At 38.4% G+C, this 23978-nt stretch overlaps 1 protein-coding gene and 1 long non-coding RNA gene across 3 annotated transcripts in view; one reads left to right on the top strand and one right to left on the bottom strand.

The window, feature by feature from the left end:
* Positions 1-4389: 4389 nt before the first annotated feature.
* LOC106950277 (uncharacterized) lies at positions 4390-6094 on the bottom strand. Its single transcript, XR_001425580.1, has 2 exons — positions 5089-6094; positions 4390-4753 (listed from the first exon to the last, which is right to left on the bottom strand). It is a non-coding gene; the product is annotated as an uncharacterized LOC106950277 (long non-coding RNA).
* A 551-nt stretch (positions 6095-6645) lies between these two features.
* diaph1 (diaphanous related formin 1) overlaps positions 6646-23978 on the top strand; it is a 100271-nt gene continuing 82938 nt past the window's right edge. Inside the window, exon 1 of one of the 2 annotated variants that reach the window (XM_015037028.1) lies at positions 6646-7558. In XM_015037028.1, the coding sequence (XP_014892514.1) occupies positions 7442-7558 (117 nt within the window). In that variant the 5' untranslated portion in view covers positions 6646-7441. The remainder of the gene's footprint in view (positions 7559-23978) is intronic. The other variant, XM_015037027.1, reaches the window with a different exon arrangement.

The raw sequence follows: 23978 nt of genomic DNA, 5'->3' as shown, positions 1-23978 counted from the left end.
TGTCATTAATGTTCCTTGCTGATTGAGACGTGTTCTATGTACGTTTGTGTATTTGCCCCTCTGTGCTTGTGTTCTAAGCTTACCGGTTTAATTCAGTTGAAAGAGAGCAGATGCAGATGAATATGAAACAGGGCAGTGCCCTGAATGCACACTCCATCTTTAGCACCTTCACTTAAGTATCAGATGTTATCAAATGAATTTCACAGAGAAAGCAAACAAATCAGTGGGTTCAAGTACATCAGTTAGGATTTGGGTCAAAACTTAACTTAGCAAAAGTTTGATCATTGAAGTAACAATTAAGTTTCCGGGGAGAACTTTTTCATTGATTAAATCATTAAAGATTAGAATATTCTTCATTCTCCCTAATCTTTCCAACCACAGCTCTGCACCATTCTCTGCTAAGTCGTTTTGCTTTGATAATATTTCTGTTTTAATGAGGGACTGTGAAATACGTTGGCCCTTGGTATTGTTATGACCCCAAGGGTCCTTGTACAATCCTGCACCGTCTTTGGGCCAAGTCTGCTGGTCATGAATAAATCAGTCTTTTAGCACCGGTGTTGTAGCTGGATTACTTTAAAATAGTTTCAGTTAAATCCGTTTATGAGAGTCCTCATCTGAATCCACAGTTGCTAATAAATTACTTACATCTAAGATTCACATTTTACCTAAAATCTGAGGGGGAAAAGAGTTAAAGTATCTCTTGAATTAAAATCGAATAAAATAGTCCTTTATGGTCTCAAAAGAACAAAGTGAAATAGTCTTTGTGAAAGACAAAGACTATTAATCCTCAGGATTCTGAATGATATCCTAAAGTCAGATCAGTCAGGTTTCTGTTAGGTTATTGAGCTTCTCCATTGTTTGCATTTTTTTTATCACGTTTCTTGTTTATTGGTGCTTAACCATAGTTATTAATTATTTCTGTTTCTATCAGTCATGTCTTCATTTCAATCTCTCTTCCTTAACTGCTTATCTACGTATGTTTAGATTTTACTGTGTTGGTTCATTCTTTGCGTTCAGCCTGATTCTGATAATATTCATAAATATCAGTTTGCACAAAGCATTAGATTGGCCCCTGGGTAACAATAATGTTGAAATCAAATCGAAGGTTTTATGTGACAACTGTTGAGTTGGACTCTTCCCTGGTATTCTTCACCCGTGGTGTCCTGCAGGTGTCGATGCTCGGACCTTTCTCTTTGTGTTCATTTCCCTTGGGTCACCTCCTTCAAATATTTAATTCATTATACAAAGGTCACAACTTAACAGCAATGCTTTTCAGTTATTATTAACAAGACGGCTCTTAATTTCCTCCACCGAAATTACAAACAGATGTTCTAGTTTGTTTGTTTTTTGCGCCAAAGAACCTTCTCAATAATTTTGTCTGATCCATTAGAGTCCTGTGTATAATGTAACACACAGGACAATTTAGATCTGTTGTTTATTGTAGCTATTTTCCTCTAAGCTCTAAGTGATAAAATAAGTACCCTCCTGCCTTATGGAAACAGTAATTCTTGCTTTTATCTCATTACTCCAACATTGCTGCAACTCTGTCTATTCCTGTTTAAATAATGAGTCAGCTTCCTGCTTGCAGATGCTCTGAAAGTCATCTGCAGAACAGCTTATCAACACTCCATCCATGCTCACATGATTACAGGTCTCATGTCCCTTCTCTGTCTACCAGTCACATTCAGAATTCAGTACATACTCCTCCTCTTCCTCCTCCACAAAACAATCCATCACTTGGCTCAGAGTTACATCAGCAACCTGGTAACACCATGCACTCCCATTAGACCTATAAAGTCTTCCGATCAAGATCTTTTGATTGTTCCTCAGTGTAGACTGAAAAAGTAGTCTGTGCTTGGTCAGTGGGGTCTTTGTGCTGTGGAACAATATTCCTCTGAGAAATCAGGAAAACTCCCTTTTACACATTTGTGTACACGCCTGGAGATTCATCTCTTGTGCGTGTTTTTGTTTGACTCACGTTTGATTCTGCTTTGCTTCATATTAGCATTAATTTATTGTCTTGTAGTTTGTTGTGTTTTTCTTACAATCTCAAGCACTTTGAAGGTTATTTATGCTCTGAAGAAACGCACCACAAACGACGGTAGGTCCATTTCTGAAGGTTAACCATCCATTTTGAGGTAATACATGCGCCCTCCGATCTCACACCTTTCCACTGCTCTCTCATCACCCCAGTGTGAGACATTCCCCATGCCGGCCCAGAAATGGACCGGAGTTGGGAATGGACTTCCTGTCACCCCTCTGAAAACGAACCTTTATGAACCGAAAAAAAGATAGACAGGGAAAACAGATGGAATAGATAGAGACGTGGTGTCCGGGGATGTGCGTGCCTCCTGATCTGCAATTCTCTCTCTCTCTCTTTCCCTCTCTCTCTCTACTCCTTCTCTCTCCCCCTCTCTGTGTCACTAACATGCAGCCCAGGGAGAGGATGGAAAGCTGTTCATGACCTGGCGCGCTGGTGTGTTTCGCTATCCATTAATCCTCGCCTTTCACCTCGTTTTAGTGACACCGAATCGATGAACTCGTAAGGGCAGGCCATCGGAATAGTATCAAATCAACACGCATCGATTCTTTACTGGATAAAAAGGGCAACCAGAAGGGCGGGCTGCGGAGATCGCACGCCGAGTCCTGTGCGCGCATGCAGGCGGTCCGCGACGCGCAAGCCTGGCTACATGTGTGCGCACCGGCGGCGCTCGTCGCTCAACTTCAAATCCCCAATTCATCTGGATATTGTTCTCGTAGAAATAGTGTGGGCTGTGAAACGGGACGATTGCTAGTGAGACAATGTTTTGGTCTGGTACCGTCTCCACACGTGGATTTGGTTGCATCCTCTTAATGTGACGGGGGACGGCGTTACAGCTGCCACCAGGACCCACTCAGCACGCGTGGACGCCGATAAGAAGCTGTCGACGGAGCGACGGAGGGGCCAACTCGTCCTTGGCGGCGCTGGATCAGAGTCGGGGACGCTGAGGAATGCGGATCCGAGATTTTGACTTCTTCAGATCACCTGCGGAACTCTTCGCAGCTCACACCAAAGTAAATTATTATTATTATTATTATTATTATTATTATTATTATTATTATTATTATTATTATTATTATTCTTTCTGGGGAATAATCAGTGTTATAAGGCCACTATCTCCTGTTAGAACCTACTTGACTACTTTATGGTTTATTTCGCTAATAGCATCATTATATTGCTGAATATATATGTTTTTGACGGGATATTTGGAAAAAAAACAAAAAAACATTTCTACTCTGAAGCTGGTTCTTCTTTCTTTCTTTTTTTCTGTTTTTTTGAGCTGTCAGTCAGTTGTATAATTTGTTTGTTTGTTTGTTTGTTTGTTCTCCTGCAGCCGACCTTCGGTGAACCCACAGGGCGTCATGTTGAGACAGATCCTCCTGAACTCCACCGACTCCCCGGACTTCGACCTGGTGCTCATGGCCCAGTCCACGACGCACGCACCTTCCTCCCTAAACGCCTCCAACGGCGGCTCGGTGAGCGTGGCCGCCCTACTGAGACCCACCACGGGGAGGGGAGGCGGCGGAGGGGGCCTCCGGGAGGGCGAGCTGCACAAACCCGACCTGATCACCTACATCGTCATGTGCCTACTGCTTTTCCTGCTGGTCCTGCTGATTGTGTTCTTCATCAACTGCCAGCTGCGGAACTCCTTCTTCGCCTCCATGCCATATGACAGGTCACTGAGAGAGGCCCGGACCTCCTACAAATAACCCCCCCCCCCCCCCCCCACACACAAGGGACAAAGCTCTGGCGCTCATGTTGTTTAGTGAACTTCTGGTTGCGCATTTGCTGGATCTCTTACCTGGAATGTTATCAGTTGCGATAGATGCTGCCCGCAGGCCTGAAACTGACATATAAAAACACTTCAGTGCTGTGACAGGTGGAAAGATAAAAGGGGGACCTCAGAAATGATTCATTAATCATAGGCCTGTGCTTTCTGCTAATCTAAATAATGAAACGTGAAACAATCCTCTGCCGTGATTCACCGGCAGCTCTCCACAAAACGGAAGCCAATTTTTTCCAGGATCCTCATTCCAGTTAGTCGTTCCAGCATTAACTCATCCAACTGCTTACAAATCTGACATGGCGCCTGCACTTTGCATCACAGAACTGAGCCCCGGGCCTGTTTTCCTTCATGAAAACATGGCTCACAATGTGTCAACATAGGAACTACTGTTCTAGTCTGTACAAAAGTATTTTGTAATACTGTAACTGGACTGTCTTGTCTTGTAAGACAATTAGGATACAATCTGAAAAGTTTTTTTTTTCAACTGTAAAATAATCAAATGACAGATTATAGTGGCTATATATTGTTGTATAAAGATACTGAAATGTCTTCTGTTGTTGTCTTTTTTTTTTTTTTTTGGTTATTTACCTGGGTCCGAAATATACAGGAGAAGTTGTTGCAAACTGCTGACGTGAAAGGCCAACTGTTTATCATTTATTACACCCACAGAGGCATTTTATACACAGTGCCGCAGGACTGCAAGCCCTATCACTTTTATAATTAACTTCTCATAGACAATTTTTAGCTTCATAACCGTGATAGGGGATGAAGACTTGTGGCGGAGTCCTGTGCGATAAAGCAGACCAAAGTGTTGGCTTTTTTCAGTGCCGCCGGTGATTTGCAAATCCTCCCCAATCTTGTTATTGGGAAACATCACTCACATACCACGACAGAAAAAATAAGCTTGTCTTTGTGATCCTGTCTCTCTTACTGTGTGAGTGATAGAGAGAGAAAGAGAGATTTTGTGCGCTTACAAGTTTGTGTATGTCTGAGTCAAAGTTATGCAATGAATCATACCTTGTTATATCCATAAAACATACAGCCAAAATAATACCGAACACTCATTCTGTCAAAGTTTCATCTGTATGAAAGTCAACACACAGAATTTTTGCTTATTTTGTACCTAAGTTGAATTGCAACTTCTTTGAAAATGTATGTTTAAAAAAATTTACTTGCAGTTGTAATGCTTTCTAAAGTCAGAATCGAGATCCAGTCCTCCAATTTAGCATGTAACACCAGCATGAATCCATTCCCTTCTCACCTTGAAATAACTGCCGTTTACATTTTGACCACATGGTGGAGCCCCAGGTCCTATTATGTGTATGCGTGGTTGCAGAGCAAAATGCTGAAGGGCTGCAACCACTGCAGGAAAGGGGGACTCCCACGTTGGTTTAAAAAAAAAAAAAAAAAAAAAAAAAAAGAGTTCAGGCGTTGAAACACACATGCTTACAGAATGAAAAGGATGAAAACTGAAAGGTGGGCCATTTCACAGGGCGATACAATATGCCTTTGATAATTTCAACACATACATACTTAAGAGCACGATGGTTGATCATTCCCTTGCAAAATAAACTAAGTTGCCTTTGTATTACCAAGGAGGTTGGGACCCTAGGAGAATCAAGAGTTGTGTTTTTTTTTGTTACTGCTAAACTTGGAGTATTTAGCCTATAGCTTCTTCCATCTTCCTGAGATCAGAGTTCTTCCACGTCCTTGCTGTTTTACCGACGTGGCTTGCAGCAAACTTTAAACAAGCTAGCTTTAAACAAGCTAATGGCTTTCTTTCAACATTGCACTTTCTTTTTGCTACTCCTCCATAAACACCAGATTTGTGTGGTGCACAAATATTAGTTCTTCAGTCTATTCTCCCACCACATCTGTGGATCTACCGGTCCTTGAGATTTACAATGGACCTCTTTTCTTTTTTGTTGATTGATGCTCTTCTTACCAGGCCTGTCACGTTAAGTGGATGCCTGGTTTCGGGATGCTTGTAGCTCTCTCATACTCTTTACATTTTCAGATTTTTGGAGTGCCATAGGGATGTTTAAAGCTTGGGATACAGTTGTAGAAACTATGCTTTAAATTTCTCTAGGTGTTTACATATCAACTGTAACCATGGAGGAAGCACAGACAAAATAAACCTGTCTGGTGTTCCTTGGCTTTCATGATGCAGTCCATTCAATGTTCTCTCTCAAAAAAAAAAAGCTCTTCACAGAACAGGAGTTATTTCTACTCAATTCAGTTTATATTTCCTATTAACAGTCTCCAGACAAAAAAAATCTATTTAATTCAATCACACATACATTCTAATTAATCCTAGTTATCAAACAGTACAGTATGCTCAATTAATTATTCAAAGTAGTTTAAAAAGTTTATATCTAAGGAAGCCCAGCAGACAATCCTGGGATTAAGCTACAAACAAGTGGGTTCTTTTTAGTAATTAGGTCAATTTTCAACTTCAATGCAAAGAAAGTTATTTCAAGGTATCTGATTAAAAGGGGATGAATAAAATTTAAATAATTTTATTGTTTAATTCTCCAATTTGCATTCTTTTTTGTCCATTTAACAAAAGTGAAATTGTTTAAGCTGGTATGTTTTTTTAAAAAAAAAACAAAACCCTAATAATGTAACATTTTTGCTTCCAATGTAGTAGAATGAAAGAAAACAACAACAAAAACAAACAAACTTTTAGCCAGGCGCTGCACCTTACTCATTTCACGTTTGAGCTGATTCTTTTTTAATTGTTCTAGAATTTAATTGACTTCTTTGATATTTTAAAATCTAGATTATGACACAAAGTGAAAGAGAATTCCCCATGTTGTTCCCCTTATTGTTGTTTGGTGATGCTGCTTAAGCTTGATAAGACGTAATGATCGGTGTTTTTTTTTTTTGCCCTGTGCAGTGATCTGTCAGTTAAATCGGCTCAGGTGAAGCTTAAGGGCGCATGCTCCGCCCACTCACCAGGACTGTCAAAGAACAGGAAGAAGTAGTCTACCGTTGAAACTACTCGCTTCTCCGCTGTCACACAGGGGTTAAAAAGTTACCTAAACTTTTTTGAGCAGCCATGGAAACCAATATTAGATACACCATCGACTCTGGTCATCTTTAACGCCGACTCCGCGTTGTTGTTACCGAAACAACGGGTGGAAGTGGACGCGCAGGGTTTTTGTTCCGCTTTAACTAACTAATTACTGGAGCCCACGGGCTAGCCCGGGCTAAAGCTAACGTTAGCTCTTTTTGTACCGCATATTTGAGGGGTTTGATGTTGTTTCTTAACTTAGTGGCTGGTGTAACCTATAGGAAGTAACAGCGTTAGGTGCTCGTTGATATTCCACAGGCGCAACAAGTTGTTTTCGTGCTTCTTGATTCCAGTACTTCGGCTTATGCTTTGAATTTCCCTCCTTTGGTCATACACACGGGCGGCTTTGCGAGAGGGTCGCTTGGCTGTGTACCAAATTACTAGCAGACCTGTGCTAATTGTGGCTAACTAGCTGAGATACTAGCACTAGACCTTTGGGAATACACTTTCCCACCCAAGCTAGACAACATTGCAGGGGAAGAACACCCGCTACATGAGTCAATCTGTACGTCAAATTCAAACGGATTAATTTACCAATATGGATCAAAACACGGGGAGTTCGGCTTCATTTGCTGGATCCAAGAAAGAGAAGGATAAGAAATCAAAGAAGAAGGACAAGGACAAGGACGAGGATGGAGATGGGAAAAAGAAATTTGTGAGTATCTCATTTGACTGAACTTCACGCATTTTTATCTTTCTTAGTCATCTGTAGAGTTGGGCCCAGGTGTTGCACCAAACTCTACACACGCTGCTGGTCAGGGTTTCTTCTCAAGTTTCACACAGACACCCTACCTGTAATTACGGTAACCTCTCCAGGCTATTCACCGGCTGTTACTAGCTTCAGATATTGCCCTGTGTGTGTATACATGGTTGAGGTCATAGTTCTGGCTACATATGAGGAAGTTATTGACTCTTCACTCTTTTCTTTTTTTTTTTTAAAGTTCAACTCATTTCTGCATCTGAGGCTTATACATTCCTGACTGATTGCAACATGCCAACACAGGACTTCAACTTTTGTCTGAGCACAGCACACACCCCTTTATGGTTGTATTCTTTTCTACGGAAGCGGTGTAAATAAAACAGTCTATGCCGAAGAATGTTTTTAAATGAATTAACGTAACTTTCAGTTTATAGGTGTGGCTACAATTTTAAGCAGATTACTTAGTATGGATTTTTCCCTGGCTGTGTCAGCTCGTATGACTCAGGGTGCTGATTGGATGGCAGCACTGAAGTAAGAGTCAACACGGAGATGAAGTTTGTCATCAGCCTGGGCAAACTCTTGTGCAACTTTATCCTCTGGTCACCTCTAGCAGCAGGGGAAAGCTGATATTGATTACAAACCGTAGCCATAGAGTATGCGCAGACCAACTCAACTTTTCTATGTCTTTACCGAATGCACACATTTAAAAAGAAAAAAATAAATAAATTGTCTTTTATCATCAGGGCTTCGACAGCCTAAATACCAGGCAGCTGGTGCAGATAAAATGCTTGAGGTTTATCATGATTGGTTTGCTTGTCCAGAGTTGGTATGCTAGCTCAGTTTTTCACAATTTCATAATGCTGCATGAATGGTCAGCTTTTGTATGTGTCGAACTGCTCATATTGTGAGATAAATATATTTTGTCGGCAAGTAGAGTTTTATATCGCATTCAGACCTTTAATGCATCTAAATAATAATATACAAAGTTATTATGTATTGTATACCTTCATCATTTAGGTGTAGTATAAGTAAATATTTAACATACAGAGTAGTTATGTATATATCTAGTTAAAATAACACCTGCATGGGAGGCTGGATGTGGGTGTGGTTTATTTAAAAAGGAGAATTACCCCTAATACTGGTTGCTCTGTCATTTAGTAACTTTACAAGACATTTCAAATAATAAACTTGTTAGCAGATTGAATACCTAGCAAATAATACATTACTGAAACTAAAGAGGCTCAGTATATAAATATTTGACTTGGTGACAACATGCATCCATTTCTTAATATTGTTTAAAAAATAAATACAAGGTTAAGCTATTATCTTGAACAGTACTGTAGTGTTGTAAAATCATTTAAGGGTTGTTTCAGATTTTCTAATTGATTGTCACATTACTTCAATTAAAAATGGGACAACTTATTTTTCCACAGACAGTGCAACATGTGGAAAAAATAAGTAATCTTTAATACAAAGTTAAAAAAATCAAGACATAACTTTTTTTTTTTTTTTTTTTTTTTTATAATTTAGTTTATTTGTGTTTTGGACTCATTGCATCTAAATGGGGTGCGCAGCAGGCAGCATTCTTTACACCTAAGGATTTGATCCAAAGGTGTGCTTGCATTTCATGGAAATTGTATTATATTTCCAGTAGCTCTTGGATTCTCAGAATTACCATAATAACCAGTCAGCACTTTTTTTTTTGTATCTCCCATTCTGTTACTGACAGCTGTGCTACCCAAGTTTCTTTTCACTGTAGAAATCTGCTATATACTTAAATTTTTAGATAGATAGTCCACACTTAAATTTCCAGGCAAGGCTTAGCTTCTGCTGTCTCTTTTTTCTTTCTGGCTACAGACTCATGCTCCAAGATGAGCACACTGAAGAAAAGCAAAGCAGATACACGGAGATGATGTATTTCATCTCCATGTATCGCAGGCTGCCTCCAGTAGCCAATCTGCATCACTTTTCCTATTTGTTGTTTGACCTCCCTTCCCAGCATTTGTGCTTTTATTGTTCGGAGGCTGCCTGATTTTGACGTTTTGTTTCTGGCTTAGCTTGGCCAGGCTCCCTTCCCTCCAGTTTCCTTTGTGAGGTAAACCCCTCCCCTTGCCCAATGGCTGCTGGAGATTGCAGCTTCAGCATGATTTAGATATGGTTGTCAAGAAAAGATGATATTTTAAAATACATGTTTTTCTTTACTTTGATCAACAGTGAACAAATTATTTTTTCAATTTGTGAAATAAATTAGATTTCATTATGCTCTAAAACTCTCATATTAGTAGGTACAACCAATGCTTGGGCAACAATATACCAACTTGAAAATGTTCAATCTTAGTGCTTAGACTTTTTTAAAGACTGTGCTCTCATTTAAGAATCAAAATCAGTTTTATTTACCAGATGTGAGCAGAATAAAACAATCTTAAATCTCTTTGAAGTTGTTTTGATATTTGGACATTCTAGTGTATCAGTTGTATCAAAATGGTGGCTGTGCAACTCCACTGTCCAGGCTGCTGCACACATGTGCTTCTGAGTTCCACCTTTTGCCTTCCACATAATTAGGTCATGAATTATTAGGAAAATCGAGTTTTGATGTTTGTTAATCAATAATTTCTCCCACCTAGTTTGTGTGGGGGTCAAAATGGGATTTAAAAACTTCAAAAATAATAAAATAAAATAATTAAGGAAACTAAATACAATGTCAGATTTTTTGGTGGTGTGTCTAAATCTTTTTTAGCTATAATTTAATGAAATATTTAAATACCCATTATTGTTGAGACTATTTTTTTTATTTATTTACTGGTACAATTATCATCTCATGCAAAAAGACAACCCCTCTCAACATATATAATGTTGAGAGTGTTTGGGCAAAAGACCTTTACTGAACCAGTTGTTCAATATGGGTGTTTAAATTATGGTGCTTTGTCCTGACCTTTGGTAATGTATGTCACACTAATGAGCTGATTCTTTCAAGTCAGCATTTCCTGATCAGTAAATAAATTCTCTTCCCATGCCTTCCCAAGAAAAACAGCAGATCTGTTACTTAGCTGGACTATGCAAGTTTACAAGTTGGCTCCAAGATGTTAAACCCAATTAAGTTTTTTTTTATTGCAACTTGGAGTTGTATAAACTTGAGATGAACTTGTTTTACAGAGTGACATCAGCGCTCAACTGTTTTTCCTGTTCTACTGACTGCTCTGATTTTATCATAATTCTTCACCTCATTCAGGTGAAACCAGTAAACGGAAGAGAAATGTGTCACACCTATGTGTGCGTTTTGTCTATACAGCTTGTTGCATGGAAACCTAATCAAAATGATCTCGGATAACCCATATGATTTGTCACAGAATCAGTCTGTCACTCGCTAGTCAATTTTAGCCAAAAATGTTACAAATAATTGGATTATTTGTAACATTGTTACATTGTTGCATTATTTTATGACAGCTTGGTCTTTTTTATATGCTCATTAGCTCAGGTAGAGCAGAGCTTATCAACCCATATCTGACCTTAAAGATAATAACTGAAGCTACCACAGAAAAAAAAAATCAAATTCTTCTCTGGAAAATGTAACTTGAAGATGTGTTTGACGGGAGTGATGCATCTTCCTCCATATCTACAGGTGTGTCAGGTATTTGGTTCGAAACCAAAAGTGAATCTTCCTAAAGTCCCATCTATATTAGGTCCAGAGAGACAGACGGTTAGCATGTATAAATGCTGTTGATGTAAACATGCCTTCTGGCTCAAGTCAGCAGACAGACAAAGTGGGGATTAGCCAGGGATCACAACCTTGGACAGTTGTTTGGGATACAAGGTGAATTCTAGATCACAGATTTTGGCCTGGAGTCTTTGTTTTTCAGTGTCCAGCACCGTTTTCACTGCAGATTTAGTGTCTTGCATCATATAATGAGGTGTAAGTGTATCTCTTTTGTTGTTTGACACTTTTCTTCAAAAAGCAGAAGTACTTGCATTTGAAAATGTGGCTTTTCCTAGGGGTTGGTAATGTGCAGAATGTATTCAAAGTAGTCAGCATTCTTCAAAGTTTTAACTGGAAGAAAGAGCAGTGACGGTGAAAGATAGACAACCTGATTATTTCTGAACATTCCTGGGCTGAAGTTCTATGATAGAGTTGTTTAACAACTGCATAGAGTTACTTGAAGTCAGATGACTTTTCTTTTTCCTGTTATAATTAACACTGCTGCTCTGGTCTCTGCATGTTTATTGGAGATTTGTAATAGTTATGGGCTTGACACATGGGGAGCAACATTGCTCTCTCTCCATTCAATTTCTATGGAACTTGTGTGATGAGGTGACAATTGCCGTCCCTCCTCCAGCCAAGCGACCAGCGAAATTTGTGCCTGTGAAATTTTGAGCTCATACACGTGCACGTGCAGGCAAGCGATGCAACAAACGGGAGTATCAACATTTTCAACCTTTATCACTGCTGTTGCTTTCCGTTTGTTGGGGAAAAGTTTCAAAATGTTGAACTTCTGTTCAACTTTTATCGCTTTTGATAAATTTTTGCTTCTGTTGCGTCCTGTTTGTCCTGTTTGGAAAACTGTCACTTTTGCTCCGTGTATCAAGTCCTTTAGGGTTGAACTCAAAATTATTTGTACACCAGCAGTCATTTTTAAAATTTTAACAAGACGCCTCTCTTGATTGGAACTCGGATTCCATTTAAGGGTGGCAAAATTGGTCCTCATTTTTATTTTTTATTGTTCATCTCTAAGGTTTTATTGGCTCTATGGCTTTTATTTGACAGTTGCCAGACAGGAAAGTGGATTACAAGAGAGAGGGAAGACATGAGGCAAAGGTCATTAGGCCTGCGACGGCCAAGTTGAGGAGTAAGGCCTCTATACCTGGGTTGCGATTTACCCCGGTGCCACTGCCATGCCCATATTTCTTATCAAAAATCTGCAGATAAGGGTGATGGAGGCTTTCCAACCTCAGAGATTTGGAGCTCATCACCAAAATAATCAAATGGCATAGAAAAGCTGTACTGCAATTATAGGAAGGTTCTGGTTCTTGGAATGGCAACAAACATTGACCCGTTTCTTCAAATAAATGACATTTAGAAATTGTGTGTTCTATTTGTCCATAAATTTATGGTTTCCTTATACTGTTTACAGATGACTCTAACTTTTAATTTGCTAATAAACTATTTATTTCTCAAAATACTATAGAAACCATTTGTTTAATGAACACCTGGTCATATTGTGTTGGATGTATTTACGCCTAAAAATGTAACCCATTATGCTTGTTTTCTGCAAGAAAACATGATGTGCTTTAAATAACTTTGTTCCAACAACTTGTCACTTTAACATGGTTGTGATGTCTGGCTCGTGTGGGCGCTCTCATCCTGTCAGCTATAGTCATTGGGTGTTTTTTTTTGGTATGTTGGGCTGTAAATAATTTTGGTCAGTTGTTACCATTCAGCACCTGTGTGTTATGTCAGGTGGGATTTGCAATATACCAGAATTGTGAGTTACTGCTGGTTTAAATTTTTTTTTTTATCAGTTTAAAGTACTTTTTTACAAATTTAGCCATAATTTTTATTCTGGACTTTTTAAAAGTAACTCCAGTTTTTCAATTATGTAGAAAATACAGTACAGAAACACTGGTCCAGGTGCAACGTCTGTGAGAAGAACAGTTAATGGCAGCAATATCTGCAGATGACAGTTTTAAGAGTAATCGAAGTTGCATAATAATTTAGAAAAGTTCTGAATTTTTAGAATGTGCTAAGTAGTTTCCAAGTAAACGTGAAGTCGAGATATTCATGTCATGCTAATGAGCCAAAGGAACTGACCAATTGAACGGTTTAAGAGAGCAGGGAGCTGACTTATTCCACAGCAGATGGTAGAACATGAAGGGGATCAGTTATGTTGCAGAGATGGAGAAATCACTGCATGGCAGAGCACTTGTCAGATTTTATAGATTTAACAGAGACGTGTTTCCACACCGACTAATCAGCAGCAAGTAGCCTAATTAAGAGAAAAGCATGAAGATATAACCGTGAGAATGTTTTAATATGTTCTAAAGCAGTGTTTCTCAGTTGCAGTCCTCAGGGACCACTGCCCTGCATATTTTAAATGTCTACTAATTTAAATGATTGCACGACATCCTCTACAGCCATCAAGTGCTGCATAAACCCTGCTAATCACCCACTTATTCAAACCAGGTGTGTGGAAGAAGGGGAACACCTAAATCATACAGGGCAGTGGTCCATGAGGACTGAAATTGAAAAACACTTTTTTAAAGCAATCAAACATTTTAGTTGCAGAACCAAATGTTGTGTAATGTAGAAAACCACACCGATTCATGACTGAACAATTCATGCTGTTGTGATCAAAAGTATGCAATCTGCTGTGTCTCCACAAATTAATCACATGTCTTTAACTGATGTTATAAATTTTAACTTACTCGGTGAATGAGGAAGTACATGTGTACTGTTTGTGGGCACATTTTACACACTCACAGGATGTAAATCTAACTAATCAGCCAGTGTTTATGCATCACTGTGCCAGTTTGGCTCTCTGGAGTTTCACTACAAAATGCATGTAGAAAAGTTAGTATCAGTTATATGGTACTACAGAGAGCAGTAAACCAGGCAAGGGGTTCTACTGCACTGTACTATATGCAGTAAAAGCATGAAGCGCAGACTAAATAATGGAAATTATGGGTTTGTTATGGCTCTTTTCTGTGTTTATGTCCATTCCAGTGTATAAACATAGCGTTAGATGTTTCATATTCATCTTTCAACAGAATGAGAGTTTTTCACTCATCTCTGGCTGGAGTTGATAATGTGCAATCTTTGAGCATTTTTTCACTGTTGGGCTGTTGCTCTCTAAAACCACACATCTTCAAAATAATGGGATGTTGCACCCTTTTGCAAATGCTTTTAAATGTATTTTTTCTAGAGTGCACAAATAGCCGTAGCTGGATATGAGTTTGAAGTGCTCTTAATCAGTAAGCATCAGCATTATTGCAAAGTGCATCATCTTTCGAGCGTGACATCTTCTCCCTGACTGTGACTTTATGCATCAGTGTGATTACTTCCTGGGGGAACCACCTCAGCAAATGCTTATCCTTCTGTAGTGGCACAAATAAGCAGGCCAGGTCACGACTTCTCAGTCCCTCTTAAATCTGCCTCGAGTGCTCAGAGTCTAGTGGAAAAGGTAAATATGCACTTGTTCTCCGATTCTCTTTGGCATCTTTTTTTTAAACATACCCACTCCTTTTGAACAACAAAAACCCACATGCTGCAACAAACCTGCAACTGTTTGGTGCATCTTGGTGTAACAGGAGCATGCTCTACAGTGAATAGATGTCTTGCCAATATGAAACTAGAGTGTTGAGTAGACTGTTAATAGGAGGGGCTGCTTGGCTTAGACTGTGGTGGTTCACTAAAGAGCAAAACGAGACTAAAGCAGTTATAGGAGAGCTGCACTAAAGCGATTATGATCAGAGTTAATTTTTGAAGTATAATTACTTCATTGAATAAGAAAAAAAAAAAAATCAACCATGAGCTCATTTTGACAGCAATGTATTTCTGGCCAAGACTGAAGCATATTCATCACAACTTGAGATGCAGACTTTATTATGCCGTAGATGCTTTGAGCATTTATGTTTTATTTCCTCGTCAGAATTTTTCTTTCTGCCAAAAAATTTAGTGGTGTTTTGGGTCAAGGTGTTAAAAAGGTTATGAAGGTGTTAAAAAGGTCTCACAAGCCACTACATATTGCATCAGAGTTCATGTTGATTTTATAACCTAACCTAGCAAGCTTTTATACCATGAACAGTCATTCATTATTCATGAGTGGACACTACCTCGTGTGTACATTAAAAATTAACACGCAGCATATTAAAGTGTTTTTTAAATGAAGACAACATAGGACGATTTGGTAAACTGTTCTTGAAAACGTTAGTAATTGGTAGTGTGTTGGCATTACTGGAGAATTTATGTATTTTCTACATTCTAAGCATTTGTATCTCCCGTCAGTGTCTTTCACCAGGTTGCCAATATTTCTAAATCCCATGCTTCATGGGAGAAAGTTGCTGATGGCTTAAAAAATTCAAATATAGCAACGTTCTGTAAGCCAGTTGGTTTTCCTCTGACAGCTGGAGCTCCTTGTTGCTCCCTTTGTAAAGACTCAAGTGCATGGAGATCCCTCCAGTAGATAATGCTGTAGCAAGTGGACATAATTTCTAAATGCAAAAGCATACAGTATGGCAAATTACTTTCTTCAATTAATCAAGATTAATCCATTATTGAAGTAACTGTTAACTGATTTAGTCACTGAATAAACATTAACTGAAATGTACAGCCTATAAAACATCTCATTTGCTGAAAGAACAACACAGTCAGAGCAGTAATTAAGCCAAAATTGTACAAGGAATGTATATGATTGCATTTGAAAAACCCTCTTTGTCTAAATATCTTCTACCCAGAACTCAAGTCGCATAGTTTATCTGGTTCAACTTTTGTAAAAAAACAAAAACCTTTTGCTATCCAATTATTAATTGAAAAATTAGTCAACATTTTAGCCCTTCAAGCAGAAAGAGCTGAGCTCTTTTTTTCTTTCTAACCTACATTGTTCGCTACAAAGGATCAAACTTGTACTTGTAACACAATGTTTGATTTACTAGTTAAAAATTGAAGAGTTGTATGCATTTATGATATAACATGAGCTTGCGAGATTAACTGAAACATCTGAACATGCCAACTCTTTCATCCTGTTAATCGACTGTATCAATAGCATAATCGATTCCTAAAATAATCATTAGCTGCTGCCCTAGTCTTGTTAGAAATTATACAAATTTGCAGAGCTCAAATTAAAAATCTCTATCTTATTTCAACAATGATTTCTTACTTAAATAAAAGATCTAATTTGGAATAAAAACTGACAATCCACTTCTTCACATTAACAGCATCCCTGTAAAGAGGATTAGTGGTAAATTTTGTTAAACTAATCTTCATGGAGAATCACGATGCTATGCAAAGCTAAAATATCTCGGTTAAACCAGACCTGAGGAAAGGGAGAATTTCTTTTTTTTTTTTTTTTTTTTAATTTAACTACAGTTTTATCGGTGGATTAGGGATGTGATTTTTGTGTTACATGACACATAGTTATGCTAATGGCTCGTCTGAACTCCAGTAACTGCATAAGAGACACCTTAGCTGAACAGTGGATTAATGCAATGATTCTGCTACAGTCAAATATTTGCCGTTTTATCTCCATACCTCAGATGACTGGTTTCTCTGAACTGCCATTCTATGTGTTTATAACAAAGTTCTTTTTGCAGGCAGGTGGAAGTTGGAATGCGGAGCCACTACACCTTTTAAATACCTTAGTAAGAATAGATTAAGTTAACCCCGGTGAGTGTTCAAAAGTTTGGGTTGGTATGCATTTTATTACTGTGGAGGTCAAACATTACAACGTGTAACTGACCAACACCCTGTCCTATAGTAAGCTTTATCTCACATTAAGATATGTCACATTGTTGAAGACAAACAATTGTTGACATTCCTGGTCAACAACTCGTATTCCTTTCACCTGCATTGCTCGTTCACCTCTGTCAGGCTGCCTCAGTGGCGAGTTAGTGACTACAGCGTGTGAATGTGAGGGTGAGAGACTGAATGTAGTGTGAAGCGCTTTGGGGTCCTCTGGACTAGACAAGGTGCTATAAAAGTACAGGCCATTTCACTGTGGCCACACTTTAGAAAGCCCTAGTAGATGTTGCTGAATGCACAATAAATGATTAAGCAGTCAAATAGAAACGGTTCTAAAGGCAAATTCAACATTTTTCATTATGCCATAAATTACCCCTAGACGTTTAATGATAGCTTGCCATCTGTCATTAGTAATTCTGTCTCACTAGATTTTTTTTATCATCAAATTTAATATAAACATAATTCTCAAAGAAAAATAATTGCTGGAAATCTGCCGTTGTTGCAAATGGCTAAACTATCTTCATCCAGTTGGTGCTAACAAGAAGTATAACTGGTTAATTGGCATGACAAACCTTGTGACTCTACATTTGATTTGTTTGAGTGCTTTGTCTAAGCTTTCCTTAGTAACAGGAAGTTTTTGCTTACATGTTTTGTTGCTCCTCCAAATTGACAGGAGGTGGAATTAGCTTTAGGTGCTTTTCCATTTGGAAATCGCAAACTAACAGGTTAATGTGTGGTTTGGTTCTCCCCCAGGTAGTGAGCTTCTCCATTACACAGCCTGTTCTTCACTATTGTTGGCGGGCCATTAGAATACATCAGCTGTGGTCAACTCTCCACTGATGTTTGCAGCGACACTGGTTCTGATGGATTCAAATAAACCCAGATATATCATTTGGAGTTATAGAAATTCATTGCGTGGCCAAATATAATAAAGACTCCACAGCTAAGCTATAATTTTGTTTTGGAGTTTACCCTGAGGTACTCACAAGCTAATCATTGAATACAGTCAGCTGTCAATCAAATCGTCTCAGTGCAGTACTCGGCTCGGTGTGGCTAGTGTTACTCCTGAAGTAAGTACAAAAATCTGAGAACAACCAGATTTTTTCCATTAGCACGATCTGCTAATGGAAAATGAATCTGGCCGGTGCGGACCGAAATGAAACCGGTTATGGGTGCTCTAATGGAAAAGCGCCTTTTGTTGTCTCAATGCTAATTCAACCTTTAACTCTTAAAATCTCAAAGTGGGTCATTCTCACCTGTTAACTCATCCTTAACATAACAAGCTACTACAATACAGGTGTTCATTTGATGCCTAATCACTTCTTTCCCTTGCTCAAGTCACAAAGTGCAGCTGTGTCACCCTTATTTTTACATCTTCCGGTATAAGTCTGCTTCTTGTAGCTCGCTGCTGTGCTTACACGTGCTTTCTCGTGCAGTGAGGCTCTGGAGAAAACAGAAGTTTCTCTTTCTGTCTGTCGTTTGAGCCGACAATAATGCAGATTTGGTGCCTAGTATTTTGGACTTTTTAAAAAAAATTGTTTTTCCTCATCTCGTATTTGCTAGGTCCCTGTTGAACACGGTTATATTTCTCAAATTCTGAGGGTTGTGACAGGAAGTTGTGCAAAAATAGCAAACAGGATGCTTCCTTATATGTACTCATTATTTCTCACTCTTATCTTTCTCATTCTTCTTTTCCATCAATTGTGTAAATAGGTACCAGTAGGCCAGTAATTATAATGACCCTCTGATGACTTTCTATTCTGAAGGCATGGGAGCTTTAAAGGTCTCTGATGATTGCATCTAGACCAGGGTCTTTGTTACTGTAGTGATCTCAATTTTGGGGTCTGACGTCAGTTCATATATTTGTCGTACTGCTAGTTGCACATTGTACAATTAAGTGCACGTTTTCTTGTGGTTGAGCTTGCAAAGCTTTTAATTTACTTCCATTCTAACTAATTAACTGTCGGTTAGAATGAACTTGTGAAAGTTTTTTTTTTTTTTTGTCTAGTTTTATCAACTCAAGAGTTTTCAAAATAATTGGCATATTATCTGCTGTTGCATCATTAGATAAGAAATTGCTAAATTTCTTTCTTTTACCTATTTACACACATGTTTTTGCCGAATGCTCTGCAGTAACTTTTCCTCTCTGAACTTACCCAATCACATAAAGTCACAAGGTCGCAGTCTCCGAGCCTAAATTTTCTTTGTAACCATAATCTTATCATAATGCAGTTTTGCTGATCTTTATTCTGTTTCAGTAACATAGCTTGGCAGTTTAAGTTGACTGAAGAATCTAATCTGTTAACCCTAACCTTCATATCAGACATGTTTTATGTCATGTCTGACAGCAGGGTTTTTTTTTTTTTAAATAGATCAAGTAGTTTTTTTGTATTTCTGAGCTTTCTATAGAACAAGTGTGTGTCTCTCCCATATGCTTGTAGACTAGTATAACAGAATCTCCATCACTGTTTTCATACACATGAATTAATGAATGCTGATGTTTTAAGTACACTATACTGAAAATTGCTGAATTGATTAGTTTTTGTAAGATGTATCTTAGGCTTGCTGTGTCCTCAGAAGTGCTGGCTTGACTCTTCAATGGTTTTCTAGTAATTGGGTACTAATAATTGGCAAGTAATAGTTTTCAAGGCTCAGGCTTTCATGATTGTGACTTTCTAATAACAAGCCAGGTAACTAGCAGTAAAATGTTATGTAATAAAACTGATTATAATGGCATTTCTAAGTAACTGGAATAAATTAGCTGGAGGATTCTTTTTTCAACTTTTCTGTGCTACTCAAATAGCTGTTTTCTAAAGGGACTTGGTTTGAGGACTGTGCCCAAACACTTTTAATCTCCCTATCATTTTGAGCAGTCAGCGAAGAGCTGGTTAGACAGAACAGCTCCCAATCCTCACAGATATGACTGGCCTCACTGTTGTTACCCGTGTCGTAAAGGAGGAGCTTAGTTGGGATTACGGTGTCAGACCTTGTCTCCGTCTCTGTCTTCCCTTTAGTGATTACAGCTAATCTTTTGTCAGCTTTGTGTACCAACAGCACTGTTTCAAGAAAAGGAAGAAAAGCATGATTCGGCTGCAGCAAAATTGTAATTTAATAGAGTAATACTGTGAACTAGTGCGTTGGTTTCCTAAACTTAAATAGTGTAGCTCCAGGTTGTCAGGATAAGATCATGGTGAAAGTTTGACATTTGGATAAGTACATGAATGTAAGCAAGTAAATTTTATTTAGACGGCACCATTCGCTGAAAAGAGTGACACAAAGTGCTTCATAGGGAAACACAGAACATAAAAGGATACATAAGATGTAGTTTAAGAGCATAAAACCAATAAAACAATAAAGTAAATGATGGGCAGTAAAAACCCTCACTAACCAGAAAAGAAATGTCATCTGCTTTTTAAAATGATCAATAGTCTAACTAGTTTAATGAGCATCTCAAACTATTTGTGTGCCATTACTTAAAAAGTGACTATCTTCTAATTAGTTCTTGATTAGGGCTATCAACAGAAGATTTGAGTGTTTGCTGAATAGACAGACACTATCTGCCCAACTCTTGTTTTGGTAACTGTAGACGTCTGGAAACCCAACAGTATTATCGTAGTTAAATGTTGGGACAAGTTTAGATTAGCCCTAGTTTAGCAATGCAGTCAGGGAATAAGTCAGCCTCAGAGGGTTTGGCTTAATTGTTTTCACAGCTTCAGCTAGTCCTGGAATTACCTGTAAGCCAGCGAAAAGGCTTCAAATCATACTAGCTAGGGTTGGGAATCTTTAAGAACTTCACAATTCAATTTACTCACAATTCAGAAGGCTGCGATGGGTTTATAAATCGATTATTAATATAACTTGAATTTAATTTAATCCTTCTCATCTTCTGTTGGGGGTAAAGTGTTGACATTAGTAATTTTATAGTTGTTTACGGTGGTAGGAATAATCATCTGTTTCATTTTTACTACTTTGGGTTTGGCAGCACTATTTTATAAAATGTTGCATGGCCATAATATTGGTAAATATTGCGATGACAATATTAGTTATAATATATGCTTGTTTTCTTCTTTCATTACTTCAAGTGTGCTTCTAACACTGGCCAAAATGCTACAGGTCACAATGTCATCTGTGTTTGGTATGAGCACAGTTTTAGTTTAAGACTTTTTATGATTAATTTTTGAGCCAGGGACTTTCCTGTATTGCTTCATTTCTCAGCAACATAGCCATTTTTTCCTCCACTGCTGCTTTTTGCTGTAGCTTTGGATTAAGCAATGGTAATGGCACCATTAAGATAGACTAACAAGGGATTTATGAAGCTACACAGGGGAACCATTTTATGTGCTTGGTAAGAAAGACCAGTAAAAACATTTCACAGAAATGAAGGGTGCTTTGTTTTTTACCATCTTTGATTTGTCTTTCAGAAGTCAATGTCTGACGGTGGCATGTCTTACAGTTTTTAAGTGTGCCGTTTGTCCTCTTCTTTATTGAGACAAGAAGAGTAGAAATCCGTCACCCTAGAAAGAGAATCAATAAATATCAGTTCAATCCTTTTCTGTTGGGGCTTGAACCATCAGGTTGTACCAGGTTTGACTGTAGAACCCGCTAAAAACATCTTTGTTTCTTCACAGGGCCAGAAAGACGACAAAGAGCCACATATTTGCATCATTTTAAATACCTATTACAGGTTTGGTTCTGTCTTTAAAACCTCAGCTGTGAGCATTTGGCATTCTGTAGCCACAGTGCAGGGAGCTGCTGTCACCTCAGCAGTTATCAGCAATGTTTTGTGCGAAAAGTAGGATAAAAGGAAACTGAGAAACTGCAGTGTTATTGTTGGCTAGTGCAATGAGAACATCCATTGTGATTAACCTTCATTTTCCCCACTCTTCTTTCTTTTCCACCCTATAATTGTTCTGACCGCTGCCCCTTAAGTTCACTAAGATCTACCTTGGATCTGGACATAAAGGACACTGAAAAATCCTCCTGCTGGAGGAGGGTTTGGAATATATTATTGGCTGACAGAGTTTAAAAGCATAGCTCATGAAATGTTATAGCCTACCAAACATTGCATCCAAACAGAGCAGCCCTTTGTGTGTGCTATATTGCACACATAAAACTGGATGTATTGTACAGCTCTATGTCAGGTAAATATGTGCTGAAGGAAACGCATTGCAGATGTTTTTTTTTAAATGCAGGGATCATAAATGTGAGTTTGTGACAACAAAACAATTGGCAGCGTTCAGGAAAGAAGCTGCATTTTAGGCCTTGTGTTGTTTTGGGCATAGAGCAACATTAATAAATGTAGATCGCAAATTGTAGCAAGTTTATATTTGAACTTCAGTTTTTATTTTAAATAACCATTTTTTTAACCCAACACTATTTTACTAATATTAAAATAAGGTTGATCAGAATGATCTCAGCCAAATCCTCTGGTTATTTCTAGAATAGCAGGATTCTGATTCCAGTTTCTTGGCTGATAGTTGGTGTTGGGTGCTGGAGAAATCTCTCGTGGCCAATTGAGTGTACAGATTTATCGACCAGCGGATTTATTGGTACTCCTCTAGTCATCGGGCAAGAGGCGGGGAGTACCCTTTACATGTCGAAGCCCCTCACAGGACAACACTGAGACACACAGGCCAAAACGGCATGTTTGCTCCTATGGGCAACTCATTAACATAAGTCATGCTTTTGGACTTTGGCGTTAAACTGGAAACCCCAGACTGGTATTGCAAAACCTTTTTCTGAAAACTAACTGCTTTTAACCTTCCATCTGCAATGATAATTTGTTTAATTGTTTAGTGCTTATTGTTTTGTTTTCCACACTTGTGATTTTCCAGAACTAATGAAAATTCATCTTGGCAATGGCTGCCTATTAGTTGCACTTCATAGCAATCTCTTCTGGTCAGTATATCTAAAAAATAAAAATAAAAAACTCTCCACAGTTAAAACAAACTAACAGTTGGTGGTTCTTGGGAGAGCTGATTGTTTTTTGTTGATGTTGTTTTTACTTTTAAAACTCATAACTTTCTAGAAGGTGGTTCGGAAGCAGTTGCTTTTTGTTTTGCTTTGTTTTTTTGTTGTTGCCAAAATTTCCAGCAATATGCCTGGGTGAATGGGCAGTCATGCAGCAAAAATGCCCTACTTGTTATTGCATTCAGACATAATGTCTCTCACACAGTGAGTCTACTGAAAAGCACTGGATCTGCGCTCTGTAAGGCATTTAGGGACAATACCAGAATGTAGCTGGGAAAGGTTGGGATTTTAAAGGATTGCTGCTTAACACACCAGTGTAATCTTGGCCTCGTAAGGGTAGCACATTTACTCTGTTTTGGTAACATTTTTTTTCTTTAGTGGTTTAGTTTTAAAGGTTTTTTTTATGTATTAGTTTGCACTTTGCGTGGGTTTTGTAGAGATGATAAACCGTTTTTCTTTACCGATTGTATAGTAAGTTATGTTGACAATGCTTTCAGTTTGTTAAATGCATCAGAATTTGACATTTCCTGCTTTTGTATGATGTGTATGAGGCTGTAGCTGTGTCTGGGTGTGCCTGTCACAATACTACTTCCCTATGCACACCAAGTATGCAACCATGACAATCCAGTTTGAACAATTGCATAGCAAACATTGTACACTCCTGACCCCCAATTTTACTTCATGTTTTAAGTACTTTTTATTGTTACACAGAGTAGAAATGATTTAGTCTATTCATGCGTTTAATTTGCAGAAAAAAAAATGCATCAATTAACATGATTAAAAAAATATTTTGCCACTTTTTGTGTTTGCAATGGTGAACACCGTCAGTGAGGTGACTGTCGTCATTGCCCAGTCTTTTTTAGGACAAAGACTATTATCTCTTCCAGAACTAGCCAGTCTGCTTTGGAGGAAGCAGTGGGAAGAACACCACTGGAAAGAGGGAGAGTGACGGCCCTG

The sequence above is a fragment of the Poecilia latipinna genome, unplaced genomic scaffold (assembly GCF_001443285.1).
Source record: "Poecilia latipinna isolate Pla-1442-1.1 unplaced genomic scaffold, P_latipinna-1.0 Scaffold388, whole genome shotgun sequence".
Classification (NCBI taxonomy): Eukaryota; Metazoa; Chordata; class Actinopteri; order Cyprinodontiformes; family Poeciliidae; genus Poecilia; species Poecilia latipinna.
The sequence above is the reverse complement of the archived record's forward strand: the minus strand, read 5'-3'. Positions and strand labels throughout refer to the sequence as shown.